The sequence below is a fragment of the Bidens hawaiensis genome, unplaced genomic scaffold, assembly GCF_021521415.1.
Source record: "Bidens hawaiensis isolate Kalapana, Puna unplaced genomic scaffold, B.hawaiensis_p1.1 tig00015976_1, whole genome shotgun sequence".
Taxonomy (NCBI): Eukaryota; Viridiplantae; Streptophyta; class Magnoliopsida; order Asterales; family Asteraceae; genus Bidens; species Bidens hawaiensis.
Genome location: NW_027492439.1, coordinates 92,333 through 109,975, shown reverse-complemented (window position 1 = coordinate 109,975; position 17,643 = coordinate 92,333). Strand labels below are relative to the sequence as shown.

At 36.0% G+C, this 17,643-nt stretch overlaps 1 protein-coding gene across 1 annotated transcript; it reads right to left on the bottom strand.

Annotated features, from left to right (window-relative positions):
- Positions 1-2,480: 2,480 nt before the first annotated feature.
- LOC143550215 (G-type lectin S-receptor-like serine/threonine-protein kinase At4g27290) lies at positions 2,481-5,770 on the bottom strand. The gene is made up of 6 exons (XM_077040910.1): positions 4,483-5,770; positions 4,237-4,395; positions 3,979-4,136; positions 3,269-3,717; positions 3,045-3,195; positions 2,481-2,777 (listed from the first exon to the last, which is right to left on the bottom strand). The coding sequence occupies exons 1-6, from the start codon at positions 5,756-5,758 to the stop codon at positions 2,481-2,483; spliced, it is 2,490 nt and encodes an 829-aa protein (XP_076897025.1). The 5' UTR covers positions 5,759-5,770.
- Positions 5,771-17,643: the final 11,873 nt, after the last annotated feature.

Genomic DNA, 17,643 nt, shown 5'->3' with positions numbered 1-17,643 from the left:
TCTTGTTTACCACCCTTTCTATGTTTGAAATTATTGTCTTTGAAAATTTCTATTTTTGGAGTTTTGGAATGTTTGGTTTTCAAAGTTTTCGTTTGTTGTTTTATGAAAATGTGGTTTGGAATAATGTGGGCATTGATTTTGTTTCAGTTTAGAAAATTATAACGGTCCACATTGCCAATATTTAATTCATGTTTATGATTATTAACGTAACAACCTTATGTATATTTTGGTGTTTTTTTTTTGAAAACAATAGTCTATATATCACCCGTTTTGACTGTTTTTCCTTTTTCACTTTTAAAAGAAGTTGACCCCATAACTATATCATCATCTGAAACATGAAAATTACTATTATTCTCAAGCCACACATTCTTATCTACACATAACTTAGAATCAGAATAACTATCACAATAAATCATTGGATCTTTGGTCAATGGTACCTCTCTAGGAGACGGCTTAGGCCTTGGTACATAACCAAGAAGTCATTTATGAATAATTTTCATTGAATGGGGGACTGACGAACGTCATTGTAACCAATTCTTCCCTTATTTTTCACATCCAGTTGTGAGTTGACAATCCCATCAACACTCGTTAGTCAAACTTTTTAAAGTAAACCAAAACCATCACTCGGACCGTGGACCGAATAAGGATTTTACCAACTTGAAACCCGAAACTAAAATTTAGTTCCCCGAAATAATCCTCAAGCTCGACACGTGTCAAGACTTGATAAAATTTTGCAAATTAATTGACCCATGTTAAATTTGACCCGTGCCCAATTTCTGAACCAATTCGCAACTCCCGTCTCGTGACCGGAGCAAACTTGAGCCACGTCAGATTTAATTCCAAAACTACCCTTGATAACCCGTTAACACTTGCAATCTGTAGATAATCTCTATTTTGACTTTTGCACGGTCAAACTAATTAAACCTGAACCTTTTCCTAAATCCAGATATACACTTGGATTCAACCATTTCGTATCAGCAACTCACTTGACCCGAATAATCTGTAGTTTGACTTTCTTGGTCAAAACGCACCTAAAACCGATCTTTAACCTTAAAAAAAAATACAAACGAAATTTGCATTTCAATTGGTTTGAAACCAACAATTCATTCTCTTAATTTCCGGAAATGCCCTTGAAGCTTAATTCAAACCTAAAACCAATTTGAGACTTCTGCAGCCAATCGAACCGAGGCAGTTGATTTTAATGATGTCTTTTTACCAAATCTGACCAGTGAACGAGCTATGGCTGTCACCTGAACTAACTTTGTAACCCGTAACAGAAACGAACTACACCCATAATGATTCAAATCTGACCCATTAACAAGTTTGAGCCATCTTAGAATATGTTACTTGTTTAAATCTGTCTGATATGTCCGGCCACCTTTGGTAACAACTCGTTAACAAACTCGCAGCCAATTTGAACAATTTAAGACAAGCCTGAAATGATAGGTTAGTCAATTTCTTGTTTTCCGAACACAGTCTTTGATCCAAAAAAGAATCTGACCCGTTAGCAAATTCACAACTGAATCCACTGTCTGCTGCTGATACGACTGTTAGTTGTGCTAACCGCTTTGACTAGATGCCTATGAATTACCAGATGCCTTTTGCAGCTTAAATCAAATAGTAATCAAACTTCACCTGCTACTTTTATTTTCTTTTAATATTTGCTTCTTATGAACATTGCGGATGTAAAAGTTTATGATTAAAAGTTTATAAAATGGTTCATTATCTTTCATTCTTTCCCATTTTGTGATTTCCTAGTGTTTTACTGGCAATAGACTGATACTACACCTTTAAGTATGATCTTTTTCATTGCATTCTAAATCCTATTGAATGCTTAATGAAGTCGAAATTCATCCATCCTAGCGAGGTGAACCACCAAACTCCGAGTAATATAACAAGTTATCTGTAAGTTTAATAGCCTACATCTTCCATTTTAACTTTTCTACCATGGTTTCATAAGACACTTTCTTTTTAATAACATCCATTATTAGCCTTCAACTAACTCATGTTCCTCATTACATGTTTAATCAGTCATTATTTCCCTGTTTCTAGAACAAAAATCAATGACTATAGTTTTACCTTAAAATTAGACAGATTTGAGTTTTCGTCTTTCTTGTAATAAGGAAACTTGGATTATTTTCTCATTAAATTCAAAACGATTACAATAAAGTGGTAGGCAAACGGGCAACAAGCTGTGCCACGACGCCCTTTTGAATAGCAAAGCCAGGCCCCCTCTTGTAATTGAGTAGTACTGTTGTTTTTATGGATATGAGGCGTCATGCTTCTTCCTGGTGATAACTATGATTTAGATATTCCTTGTAATAACTATCATTTCGAGTGGTTAGAGGAGCTTATGGCTTTCTTACCTTCACAAGAAACTATGATTAGTTGGTATTAATATCTATTGGAACCCCATTATCATACTCAGTTTTTTCCTTAACAACATATTGATGTTTCTTTGAATACATTGTGATTTGTTACTATCTGCCATCCAACATTGAAATGCTTAGTTCATTATTAGAACTTATTCTGTGTGAGTGTGCAGTATCTGGAAAACATTCTCCAACGTAAAAACCGGGTTCTTTGGGTGAAGGCAATGTGCCCTCACTCCCCAACATCAGGAGCACAGAAGTCATAGTCGGCCTATCTTCTGGGAGACGTTGAACACACAACAAACCAACGTGGATAGATCGTACAACCTGAGACGCATTGATTGATTCACCTAGACACTTAGCAACCAACTCCAGTGATCTTCCTTCATTATGAAGTCTCCATGCCTGTCAACACAAAATAGCATAACTTTTAAAACTGTATTCAAATTCATTGTACTTTTTTCAAAAAAAAAAAAGTTCATTTTTATCACAACCGGCACATCATCATTTCTACACCACAATCAGGTGAGATTACCTTTATTAATGTTACATGTTTTTTTAAAAACATTGTAACTTGATTAACTTTTCATTGGCGAAAGAAAAAAATAATTATAAAAGAATCCAGTGGCTTCTTTGAACTTGCATTTTCAACATTTCAAGCTCCAAACTTACATGTCCCATAAGATTGTTGTAGTGTTCTTTGTGGACGAATCCTCTATTTTTCTCTCCACAAATGATTTCCAACACCACTACACCAAAGCTATACACGTCAGATTTGATTGAAAAGACACCATCTCCAGCGTACTCTGGTGCCATGTAGCCACTGTGATAAATCAAAGGTAATGTAAATGATTAACTAGATAAATTGGAATGATGTGAGGGTATGTGAATCTCACTATGTTCCAACCACTCTGTTTGTGTTAGCTTCTATCTGATTTCCTCCAAAACTTCTAGCCATGCCGAAATCGGATATCTTTGGGTTCATATCTTTGTCAAGCAAAATATTGCTGACTTTGAGATCTCTGTGTATGATTCTAAGTCGAGAATCCTGGTGAATATACGAAAGTCCTCGAGCAATTCCATTGATAATATGGTAACGTGCAGGCCAATCAAGGAGTTCGCTTTGAGTTCTATCAAATATGAAGGAATCAAGGCTTTTGTTTGGCATATATTCATAAACCAGCATCTTTTCGGTTCCCTCTATGCAATAACCCAAGAGCTTGACAAGGTTGCGATGTTGTAGTTTAGATATTGAGATCACCTCATTCTTAAACTCGTGAAGTCCTTGACTGGATGTTTTTGCTAGCCGTTTCACTGCTATTTCCTTCCTGTCTTCAAGTACACCCTATAACATAACGTAATTAACATGTATAATGTATGTATGTTGCTAAATTGAACATCATATATGTAATTGCTTATTCATTAAATATTTTAGCCTGATAATTAAACTAATTTATCAAATCATAAAACCATATAATAAATTCTGGAAGTTAAGACAAGAAGTGTGTCAAACGAGTATGTTGCAGCAGTTATTTGCATCAATTTATTTAACTTATACTAAGAATTATCTTATAGTACTATAGTAGCACATGAACATTATAAGTACCTTGTAAACAGGGCCAAAACCGCCCTCACCTAGCTTGTTATTCATTGAAAAGTTGTTTGTAACTTTAAGTAAGGTAGACCAGCTAAACGGTCGTAGCTCTAGATCGTCGCCATCATTTCTATTTTCAGGATCATGTTCAAACTCGTTTTTGGGTGTCCCTGTGAAGTGGACTATTCTCTTAAAACAGGGTGTACTGGGTACATATATGTGATAAACTGTTTACTAATGATAATAAAACATGGTATTCAAACTTCATACCTCGTTGATGTTGCTTCTTCCTATGTAAACAATATAGTAAGCATTTTGAAAGCAAAATCACCGAAACCACAAATGCTAAGGGGACCATTACTACTACTAGTACCCTTATCCGTCCGCTTGAGCTTTTCCTATTTTCTGTTGCACTCGAGATGTTCCTGTCTGCACAAGGTATAATCTTCATGTGAAGATGTTTGTATTCTATCAAGATAATAATGAAAATTAAATAAAAATATTGTTTTGGTATACCTAGCTCAGAGGCTGGCGCTCGTACATAAAGAGTGTCACCGTTTTCAGCAAACGTTCTAATATCAATTAGGTCACCATACCATAGCAAGCAACCACTCCCGCGTCCTGAGATATTCGAATTTGTGTAAGCAGTACACGAACAATTGCTTTTGCACATCTTCTCACATTCCGCAAGGGTCATGGTCTGGTTATACCAAGACCACCGAGTGTCGGGTAACTTCAGGTTCGAATATTTGATGAACCCGTCCCCAGATCCACAATCCAAAGGAACAGAACGTCGGCACCCTTGTGACAAATCTGGAGACTTGGGTTCAAACCCCATTAAACATTCACAAACTGGGGAGTTTTCAATGTTGCACCTCCCGAATGGTCCGCACACATTATACCAATCACATTGATTGCTTTCTGGGGCTAAATAAAGGGTCCATTGTTGTTTGTCGTCAGTCCATAACAAGCGCTCTAAACGACCATTTGGGTGTAACACCACCCGCATTAAATATGAAGTTTTTATAAGATCGTACTGGTAATAAATTTCTCTTTGATTAATAACAAAGGTGTAGTTGTAAATCGGGTTAGGTCTCAAATTTGGGAATCCCGTAGACCTGAGTCCGTTCCATGGACCTGCCCGGAACTTTATGTCTGGGCCGTCCGTTAACATCGCCTGAGGATAACCTCTGGTATCAATCCAATAAGAAAAATTACCTGCAGCCGGATCATCATCGGATTTCCATGACGTGAAGCGCCTTTCAAAGCCCGTAACCAAATTCATACCAAGCTTCATTCCAGGAAGAAAAGTGCCTGTCAAAAAGTCGAAACTTTGCCATATGTGATTTTCTTCATTGATGTCGTCACCTTCCTTGTAAATTATAAGGTTGCCTGTATCTAGAAGCTGACTAATCACTGACGCCGTGCTTGATGAGTTCGCTGATGACCATAGGATATTGCCCGTCGTGGTGTCCCGGATAACTAAAACTCCCTGAAGAGTGAGAGTTAGCTCGCCCGAGGTATGCGTGAGTGGTGCATCCCCGTTGGCTACCCATACAACTGTTCGATACGATCTTTTCTTGTACCAAATCCCGACATAATGGTTGATGGAGTTGTCGGGGCTAAAGAAACCAAGTTCGAAGGTTTCTTGTGGCGAAACGATGGTATCATTATATCTAATGATTTGGTTTGCAGATATGGTGTCTGCACCAAAGGTAAAAGTTATTGAGGCATAAAGCACAACAAGGAAGCCAAAGATGAACTTGGTGTCAGTCACTCGTCTTTCCCCCATTAACGTATCAGTATACACAATACTACTATTATGAAGTAAGAACATTTTGATTCTATACAGAAATTAAACTAAAAACAAAACACCATTTTAGATGGTCAGTTAAGCATATATTTTCAATTCTTTCTTTGAAACGGAATATAATATTGTATTTCATTCAAACTTATGTCTCGTCATGAATGACTCAACTGAGTTGTTATTAATTCAAAGTTGGAGCAAATTAGACCTGGTCACGTATCTATCTCAGTTTGTTGGTACTATTTTGATTTAGTCATGGAATGACAATAATGTTATATTCGTAGTACACATTGTGTGTCGTCACCCTACTATGTTGCCATACATTCATCACACGAGCCGTTTAAGTCTCATAATTAAGACTCGTAGGTAAAATGGTGTGTGAATAACCAAAGCCTTTAAGTTTAATCAATAATTAATACTTTCTGGAGTCAAATAAGTAACATGTTTGTTACCACAGTGGTGCTAGCATGGTCCTATTTCTTTATTATTTTTTCAGTATTAAGGGGCTGTTTGGGTTTCCTTATTTTTACCTCCTTATAACTTATTAATTTTTATAAGATAAACTAGTGTTTGGCAAATATAGCTTATTAAACCTTTTAAAGAAGAAAAAATGAGTTTTTATAAGTTAGGATGGAATAACTTATGAAAAACTCCTTATATAAGGTATAAGGATGTGCAAATAAGGAATCCCAAACACCCCTAAATCTCTTCTAGTTAAGGGTGGCAAATCCTAGAAGAACGTGTACATCAAACAAGAAAACACACCCCGTTTTGTTAAACTAGTCAAACTAAACGTACACAATTTGTTTAATAAATAGGTTAATTTAAACACTACTCTTTTAACAAGTGGGTTAACCTACCAAATGCTTAAGGTTTTTGAAAATGTTTTTTCTAGATTTGACTATTTGAGAGATGAAAAGTGTTATATTTGAAGTTAAATATATTGTTTTTTTTTTTTAATACTAAATTTTTGAGATTATGTAATTGTTTTATGTGCATGTGTGAAATGGACATGAACTACTTCACATGAGTGATGATTTTAACTTTTAAGTGACGCTACGTGTACTTATAATAATAATAATAATAATAATAATAATTCAATATTTTCTTTAGAGTAAAGTACATGTTTCATATGTTCTATTTAAAATTACAGCTACTAAAAAAAATAAAATTACAAAAATGTCAATATTTTTAATTATTAACATTTTTCTTATGTCATATAGGAGGGTTGTTGGGGTTAATTTAATTTCTTTAAATGCCATATGTTTTTATATTTATTTATTAACTCTCTCCTTAAAAACTGTGATCATAAACCCAACATTGCAACAACAAATGTTTGCCTATTTTTTGTTCTTAACACAATCAATTGTGTATCTGACGGACTTGAGAAAACTGATGACTGCATATAGATGATGTGCTTACTCTATTTTTGTAAAATTTGTAGCGAACTGACGGACAATTGGATGTTTGTATGGAGATAAAAATCATAAGGAAATAAAGATATTTAATTAATTTTCCTCAAAATGACATACCTTTAAAGGGTTTAAACATACAAGTTAGATTTTTTTTTCTTTTCTTTTTTTTTTCCAGCTAATTAAACATTGTAACCATGGGAATTGAAGTGTTTACCTTCTATTTCACCCAAAAACCAACTTGTCATCCCATCAAAATAAAATAAAAACAGCATATGAATTAAATGCCTAACAACATCACATTTATTTTCTCCTTAACCTTGGCAATTTTCTCCTTATATGCATGCATAAATATAAATTCATGAGTTAATGGTCATTTTCGTCCCTGTAGTTTGCTACTTTTGCCATTTCAGCCGAAAGTTTGAAATTTTGTGAATTTCGTCCTTATAGTTTTAAACATTAGCCAATTACGTCCCCTCCCCCCCCCCCCCCCCGTCTAACGGCATCCAACTATGCCGTTAGTTTAAGGGGTATTTTTGTCTTTCTCCTACTTATTTTTAGTTAATCGTCATTTTCGTCCCTGTGATTTGATACTTTTACCACATCAGTCCAAAGTTTGAAATTTTGTTAATTTTATGTTTAATTTAATTCAGTTTTTTTTTTGGCCTATAACCCCTAAGAGCATAGCCCAAAACCATCAAGCATCGACCAAAACTCTGTAGACAACAATAATCATATCCCCCCTCGTATTTATTTTCTAGACATTTCCTAAACTCTCCCCCATGGTGAAATTAATTGGTAAAGTGACCAAGGTAATTCCCTGAAACCGTACTATACTGATAAAACTAAAATCGTTTCTTTGGTTAATGTATAATAATTAGGGTTTAGAGATTAACATATCGTAGCAGACATCTTAGTCGAAATCAACATCAGGAGGTCGGATATCCCACATTTCAATGTTTGCTCAAGAAATCGATACACTAGATCGCATTTGTGTTCTTCAAATCGTGGTGTTGTTCTTGAATTCTTTAAATCGACAACAACTCTAAGGTTGAATTCGACGAATTCAAAAACAATACCACGATTTGAAGAATACACATGCAATTTAATGCATCGATTTCTTGAGAAAACATAGAAATGCGGGATATTCGACCTCCTGATGTTGATTTCGACCCAGATGTTTGTTACGATATGTTAATCTCTAAACCCTAACTATTATGCATTACCCTGACCACTTCACCAATGAATTCCATCATGAACTGAAGTAGGAAGAAAAACTGAACTAAATTAAACATAAAATTGACAAAATTTCAAACTTTGGACTGAAGTAGCAAAAGTATCAAACCATAGTGACGAAAATGACCATTAACTAAAAATAAACATGAGAAAGACAAAAATACCCCTTAAACTAACGACATAGTTGGATGCCGTTAGACGGGGGTTGGGTGGACGTAATTGGCTAATGTTTAAAACTATAAGGACTAAATTGACAAAATTTCAACCTTTGAACTAAATGACGAAAGTAGCAAACCACATGAACGTAAATGGCCATTAACTCTGAATTAATTCTAAGGTCAACCTTGGCAGTCGAATTGGCAAGGATATAAAACTAGAGAATATCTTTCATGATTACAAGTTAACAGTTAAAGTTAAAAAGTCAAAAGTGTTTGAATGCTACATGGACTAGGTATTTCAATTTTAAAGCTTTGATTATATATTTATGACCTTTTCAGAAAACCAAAGGGAATTATACCACATGGGTTTACAATTATTATTCAACTAGATTAGAATCGGGTGAAAAATATCAACATATAAAATTTTTAAAATTTGTATTTACATCTTACAAATAAAAAAAAATGCATTACGTATGCTAATAGTTAAATTAAAAGTTCAATTTATAATTAAAAAATCTTAATACCTCTTTGTAGCTTACCTAGGGTATTTTTTTCTCTTTTTGAAGAAAAAGCAACCTCTAATTGAAGCATCTTCCCAAGTCGCTAGCTGGTGTAACATCCGGTCCCTCGCACCACCAATATTGTCCGTTTTGCCTACGAAAAGCTCACGGATTTGTTTTTGGTTGCCCAGGTGGAGACTTCCTAGGAGGTTACCCATCCTGCTACTACTCTCACCTAAGCACGCTTAACTGTGGAGCTCTCCTCTCGTCCACTACCATTAAGCCCAAAACGCATTGGTGATTTAAGAGGCAGGACATTTACTTATGATCCAAGGATCTCTCATGTCCACGGCCAATATGGGATTTGCCTAGGGTGTTACAAACACCCCCCCTTTTTTGGACTCATCGTCCTCGATGAGGTTTGCCCCACTATCCAATCCAAGATGTGGGATTTGCCTAAGGTGTATCTCGCAACACCCCCAGGGACTCACCCTCTCTGATGAGGTTTGCCCCTGCATCCCGAACAGCACAGGAGTGGATCTGATACCACTTGTAACATCCGACCCCTCGCACCACCAATATTGTCAGCTTTGCCCACAAAGAGCTCACGGATTTGTTTTTGGTTGCCTAGGTGGAGACTTCCCAGGAGGTCACCCATCCTGCTACTACTCTCACCTGAGCACGCTTAACTGTGGAGCTCTCCTCTCGTCCACTACCATTAAGCCCAAAACGCGTTGGTGATTTAAAATGCAGGACATTTACTTACAAACCAAGGATCTCTCCTGTACACGGTCGATGTGGGATTTGCCTAGAGTGTTACACCTGGGGTCGAGTTAATTAGTATTTTCTTTTGTAAATGAGCAGGATGTTATATTCATCTACTTCAAAGAAATTTATAATGGGGCAACGGTTGAAGTGTCATTTTTTTAACGACCAGCAAAGTCTAGTCATCCAGGTACATCCATCCATTAGCAAAAGGCCACTCATCTTCACAATCGTTAAAGAAAATCACTGGAGTGATGCTAGAACGCTGTTTCATCATATTTGTTTAGTGCATTTATCTATTGGCTCCTAGGTTTTTCTTTATTGACTTTGACTTTTAAATTATTGACGTTGACATTTATTATTAAACTGCAAAAGAATCTCACATGTAAACCTATTATTTCGGGGCTATCTCCAAGTTGACTTCTTGACACCGTGAGACTGCACCCCTTGATGCGCGAGAACCGAATGGAATCCTTAAACCCTCGCCCCCTATCGAGTTCGAACTAGGGATTATACCTCCGATTCGTCTCTTCACCCAGATATCCTTCAAACTGACTCAAGTAAAAATTGAACCTACGCCTCCACTAAGAGAAGACATGCCTTTTACCAGTATACCAATTTCTCATATAAGCACTATTATTTTTCGCATCTTTTTAAATTATACATATTTATTAACAATCGTTATTATTTGCACCCACGTATTTAACTATTTATTAATTAATGTATAAAACATAAGGCTTATGATCAGTGTTTTAAAAACCGGTATATACCGGTCGGTTGAACCGGTTATACTGGATTCTCGTAAGACAGTCGATATTTAGAGCCTGGTATCTTTGAACGGTTTGCTAGAACATCGTGCCGCCGGTTTTTTTTTTTTTAAATACCGGTTTAAACCGGCAAACCAGTTTTAAATCCAAAAGTTTTTATACTTTTTGCGGCCAATGTTTTTTAAAAATGGCTTTTAACATAGTGGATAAAATTGAAACGAGTAACCATGGTAAACGATGATTCGTTAATCAACGAATTTTGTATCATGCAAATCAATTGTTGATTTATTTACATATTTTGTAATTGACTAATTTCGTATACAAAGTACAAACTTTTATCTGACTCGACCATTGTTTATGTGTGATATTTAGTTCAAGTTTGATGCTTATTAATATACTTTTGGGTTATTTTTTGAGTTGAAATTGTAATTATATAGAATTAAAAGGTAAATTATTCAATCCGGTCGAATCTCCCAATACATTCCGATTTAACTGGTTATACCATTTTTAAACTAAATTCAATACCACTAAAATATCGGTTTTTAATGCATTATGATACAAGTGACTATTGCCTTTCTACTTGATGAATCACGTGACACGTGCCTCGCGCTCTCTCTCTCTCTCTCTCTCTCTCTATCAAAGTACAAATTGTCCGTCATCACTTCTCTATTAATTTTCATTCAGAGCTTACCTTTTCAATTCACCATGTGCAGCAATAATCAAACTTCAATTATTTATTATGCTATTGTCATTGGATAATTTTGTTAAATTCAAACACCCAGCTGCTATATATGTTGAGATTATTTTACTAAAAGCCACATTTGTAGTGGAATGCACTTTTTTTAACGTCGGGATATTCTATAACGGGGTGCCTAGGTTGGTTTGGGCAGTTTTTATTAAAATTCATAAACATAACTGGTATTGTCGGTTAATAGATATTTATAACCATACATCCATACCTGATCCTTCATGCCGGTTTTGGTTAATCGGCTTTGAAGCTTATAACGAGTCGATTATAACCAAAAAACAATATAAGTGGGCCTAAAAGTTTGGTACCAAATGTTAGAAAAAATGATATGACATAATTCAACAAAATATATAATTCACAAAATATATACCAAATGCTAGGGAAAAAAACGGCATTATTTAACCCAATTATGAAATTCAAACGTTGAACCAAAAACATCAAAATGGTATATCCAACAATATGTTTGGTGTAAGTTAATCCCAAACATATTTCGGTAAATAAATGGGTTGTTTCGGTCGGTTTTTGAAAATTCATTAAACCAACACACCAGTTATGTCGGTAACCGGTTAAAATTGATCAGATTATGTTAATTATAATTTGACAGAATTACAGAAATTGTAATTTATGTTTGTACTCAATTTCACTCATTGTCCTTTATCTTTAAAATTGATCTATTTTATCATTTACGTTTACAAATCCTATAGTGTTTGTCCTTTGATCCAGTTAATTTTTCTTGTTAAGTCAAGTCATGTGCCTTTTACATAAGGGCAAATTCGTCAATTCACCTAGTTATTTTTAAATAGCATTTTCAACAACTAAAACTAATACACACATAATATAATTATTGATAATTTAAAAGAATCTCTCTCTCCCTCTTACGGATTTCATCCACAACCACCCAACCCTCACCACCACTCCATGCCACTACCAACACCGAACCAAAACCAAACACATTCTATCTATTCTTTCTCACTCTAAACCAGAAAACCCTCACACAGTACCACCAGAGAAATACAACCACCATAGTACCATTGGAGAAATACAACAACCACACCACCGGATCACCACCATCGCAAGTACCTCAACCAACGACAACAACTTGTGTTTTTCCTCATTTTCTCTCATGTGCAAGGCAAATGACTTGACTTAACGAGAAAAACTAACCGGGTTAGGGTCAAATGACAAACATTGTAGGATTTATAAACGTAAAGAATAAAACAGATCAATTTTGAAAATAAAAGACAATACATGAAATTTGATAAAAACATAAAAGACAACCTCAATAATTATGTCTTATGTTGCATATCCTGTTACAACAATACCGATAATTATGTCTTATGTTGCATATCCTGTTACAACAATACCGATAATTATGTCTTATGTTGCATATCCTGTTATAACAATACCGAAAGAAAGGGCCCAAACTAAGGACCAAACCAACACAAACAATTACCGAAAGAAATGGAGCCCAACCAACACAAACAATTACAAACAAAAAATAAAATTAATTATAACAAGATTGGGTCATTGGTCTAGTTTTTAACCACAAACAGTCCTCTTCCCTAATCAGGTATTCAGCTTCAAAACTCCAACATCATGGTGAGGTTCTGGCTATTGGTAATTGACCACCTTAAATTACGTTTATCAAGTTGGAAAGCTAACATGTTATCGTTCGTTGGTTGTGTTACACTTGTTAAGTATGTCTTGGGTTGTTTGCCGATTTATTTTGTCTTTGTTTAAAGCCCCTAAGACTTAACGCTATGGAGTGCGGAAGGGGGGGGAGGAGAGGTGCCCGGTGGGCTTCAAACATCGCCGGGGGGGCGCGGAGGGAGGAGCGGTGGAGGGGAAGCTGGGCGCGGAAGGGAGGTGGGGGGGGGGGCACCCCCAACGGCTACAATACCGTTTTAAAAAAATCAATTTTAAAATATATAAAATACACACACACACACACCATTTACCCAATCTCTACAAACATCCCATTCTCCTATTTAAACTTTATAAAACTTTCTCCCCAAATATGTCTTCCGACTCATCTTTAACACCCGACTTCCAGCCCGATATCGACGATATTTCCAATTTGGATTCAGAGGATGAAGCGATATTTAGTGCCGTTCTAGAGGCTGCCAAACTCGTAGTCCAGCATTGTGAAAGCTCACAACCACTAAAAAGACAGCCTCATCTTCAACGAGATCGCGTAGGTGCGCATGACCGGCTGATGAAAGATTATTTTTCGCCGGACGCAACTTTTGATTTAGAACGATTGCCATTTTCGGATGAGTCGCCAACTATTTTTGCGAATAGTTGGTGATTTAGAACGTGTTTATGCATTCTTCCAACAACGGGCGGACGCGAGAGGTAAACCGGGATATTCAACTATGCAAGAATGCACGGCGGCAATTCATCAACTAGCGTACGGGACTGCGAGCAACGCCATGAAAGAGTATTTACAGATGTCGCAGACAGTGGCTCGTGAAGCGCTTCACACATTCTGAGAATGTGAGTATTAATATTCTAATTATTTATTTCAAAACAGTAAGATTTTGAGCATGAATTTTATAAGATTTGTTAAACTTAGGTATTCCACAACTATCTCATAAAAAATATTTGAGGAAGCCGACTCAAAGCGACTTACAAAAAATATACGAGGTGCATCATCAAAGACACGGTTTTCCCGGGATGCTTGGTAACCTCGATTGCACGCATTGGGAATGGGAAGCCTGTCCTGTTGCTTGGTAAGGTCAATATCATCGGGGTGATCATGATGGCCCAACAGTTATTCTTGTGGCGGCTGCATCATTTGATCTTTGGATATGGCATGCGTTTTTTGGGATGCCCGGCGCGAACAATGATATAGCTGTGATTAATGCGTCCCCTATTTTTGACCGTCTCACAGACGGAGTCTCACCCGACATCTCATTTTTCACGAACGATGTCAACTACGAATAAGGATATTATCTAGTTGTAACGATTCCGGCAGAATCAGGTATACCCTAACCGGTATATACTATTTATGTGATATTTAATAATGAATATGTGAATTATAATGCGTTTATATGAGTATGTATGATTCATAGTACGGATTATACCCGATTATACAATTAATCGTATTTGAAATACGATTAACCGATTAACGGTTATTGAAGCCCGAACGAATCAAGGACACATTGTAGACGAGATATATGATATTTAGTGATGTTTACGAAGTATTAAAGCTTCGGGATAAGTGAGTTAAAGCACAGAAAAGAATTTTCGATTTAATGGTACGTCGGTACATTAAACGAAAACTTTAATACCAAACCGAGCAAAAGACGATCGATCAAGCCGAAAAAGATGCGCAGTTATTAATAATATGATGTTTTAAGTTAATGAAAGTCATGGTTTAAGTTTTTGAAGTTTTAAATCGGTTTTATATAAATTTCATTTTTAAGCCGAAAAAACGACCGTTTTAGCCTCGTTTTAAGCCGAATTAAACATTTAATCGAAAAACGAACTGAACCAGATTATCCAAAACGTTATCCAGATTCCTGAAATCCAAATGAATGGCCAAGAATGGAGAGTTGGTCCCACCCCACCCTCTCCTTGACTCCGATCGGATTAAAGGGAATGATCCCTTTATCCTTGTTATTTTTTTTTACACAAACACTCCATGATCTCCATCTCCTCTCCACCTTAAGATCCAAAATTCCAAAGTTTTAGCAAGAACAACGAGGTAAAAACCGAGTTAATTACGTGTTCATCTTCCTTTCTCGAGTTTAATTACAAGAAAATGAAGTTTCAAGTGAAAAAGGGTGAAAACCCGAGATGAAACTGATTCTTGCATGATCAAGTGATGTATACGGGTTATACAAGGGATCTTGGTCCAAGAAAGGAGTTAAACGAACCAAAAACGAATTTTTACGGTTAAATCTTTGTTTTTAAGTCATAACCGAAACCAAGAAAGAAATGGCTTGATTGTGGGTGTAACTTGCTTGGTGTGGTGTTATTATGCTTGTAGGTGTTGTATCTAGTTGATAGCAAGGGCTAGAAAGCGAGATCCTTGCGATTTGAAGCTAGAAACGCAAGGTAGTTCGATTTTTGTATGTTGTTGTGTTTTGGGACAGATTGTGATACGTGTGGAGTTAGGTCATGAAATTTTACAGAGGTGTTAGATATATGAAAATATGAGTTCTGTGAATTTTTGGTAATTTTTGGACAAAGGATGAATATTTGGTGAATTTAATGCTCGGTTTTGGCCAAAAATGGTGAAAAATAGTTAAATATCATGAAAAATTCTAGAAAATTCCAGATTAGCTTTTTATAATATGTAAAAGTCACACACAAAATTTGAGGTCAGTTGGAGAAGTCTAAGTAGGCTTTTCGGTTAAACGAGTTCTAGGGTTTTCTAGCTCGGTTTTAGTGAAAATGGCATTTAAAAAGGGATTTTGGTTCTGGAAAAATTACAGGGGACTAGGTGGATGGCAGGGGTCATCCAGGAATTTGGGATTTTTCTAAGATCGTTTGGTATTTACGACATATTTAGTGTTTAAATGGTGTTTAAAAAATAGATAAATAAATTTTAAATATAAAAATTAATTATGGAAATATTTTTATAAAATTCCCCACTGTCAAAAAGTGATTTGTGCAAAATTTCAAGATCCGAGTCTAAACGGATAATTATTTGTGCTAAAAAGAAAACAAAAACAAACTTTTAAAGCTTAAAACGCGTAAACCGGTAAAGTTCGCATAAGCGAGCTGACTGGTGTATAAAAACCATAAAAATGGACTATTTTCATATAACTAAGTTAAACAAGTAAAAATAAATCATCCGAAAATAATTCGGATGATTTGAGTAATTTTTACCCGATTTATCAGTTTCCGGTGCGCTAAAGACAGAAACGGGTCCCGCGGCCCAACGGGGCGACTAAACCGAGCTCTAATTTCACATCTTTAATTAAATTATCAATCAACCACTATTTTCGGATCGTGTGCGACCAAACTCATTTTTGAAATGTAAAAACAGATAACCGTGCTAGGCACGCAAAACAGGGAAATCAAACTATTAGTAATTTTGACTGTTGAACTCTAAACGATATCACAATCTGAGTCCGGAGAAGTGTTTCTGGGTTAACATTGCCCCCGGAACGGTTACAGTACTGGGTTAACAGTGTCCCCAGATGTACCGGTTGACACGGTTAAAGTTATATTAATAGTGTTTGTATAATAACGAACTTAGGGATCGTATTACAGATCCGGACTAATAGCTGGTGTACTGTGATAACAACTTGTTTGTGATAAGGTGAGTTTCACGAGCCCTTTTTTCTGAACTGTTTTTAAATATTTTCCCGGGGCGGAAAACATGTTATTATTGAAATGTTTAAGTACATACTGAACGCATGGATTTGCGTGTATTTATATATGTTTTATTGTACGAGAATCGTACGGAAATGTACTAAGATGGTAATTGTCTGAGTTGCTAACATTCTAAGGCCCCGGAACACGAGTGATTAACTGAAAGCCGGTAGAGTGTGAATAGTACTATTGGTCTGACAAACCCAACTGGTCCGGCATGGATTTGCTGATGTTTCCCAGCCAGTTGCACATGTCTATTTTGTTGTTATAAATATTTTGCTATGTAATGTTAGACATAGCGGTTTGGGGCAGGTACGTGGGCGGAGTATGCCACGGGGTTGTGTGTGGATAGTCAGAGGTTTCACTTGTGGGCTCAGCATAATTACATCGCTAATATATTATTATGATGATGATTTATCATTGTTTATTTAAATTAGTGAAACTCACCAACTATTCGTAGTTGACCCGTTTTCTTTACATGCTTTCTAGGTACTCCCAAACTGGAATAAGTGCTACATGCTTGATGATGCGTACTTTTTGTGGAAGCTTAGTGATCATTTTGTATTAAATATGTTAATGTACTGTTGGTAAAACTTATGTGTAACGCCTAGACGGTAACTAAACTCGGAACAATGTAATATGGTGTGTATTAATGTAGTGGTGTTTTTATTTATAAGCAATGCTGTTGATATCAGACGTGTCTGTTGCATCCCGTTTACGTTTCCGCTGCGGTTACGGGGTGTTACAGAACTTGGTATCAGAGCCATTGATTATAAAGAATTAGTATGTCTTTAAAAGATACCTAAAATATAACCAGTAGCTCAAGTATTATAGGATCTGAATATCAACTAATAATTTATAGTGACGAGATCTGGATGAACTTGGATGGACAAGTGAGTTATTATGGTCCGGAACATAATAACAGACTTGTCCACACGAGGGAATTCAGGGGAAGT

What these genes read in the sequence shown, in the direction of transcription:
- LOC143550215 (XM_077040910.1), bottom strand. Translation starts at nt 5,758, where the DNA reads ATGGGGGAAAGACGAGTGACTGACACCAAGTTCATCTTTGGCTTCCTT. An exon ending in GAAGAAGCAACATCAACGAG is followed by an intron (nt 4,137 to 4,236) that starts GTATGAAGTTTG and finishes TCCACTTCACAG; the next exon opens with GGACACCCAAAAACGAGTTT. An exon ending in AACAGAGTGGTTGGAACATA is followed by an intron (nt 3,196 to 3,268) that starts GTGAGATTCACA and finishes GATTTATCACAG; the next exon opens with TGGCTACATGGCACCAGAGT.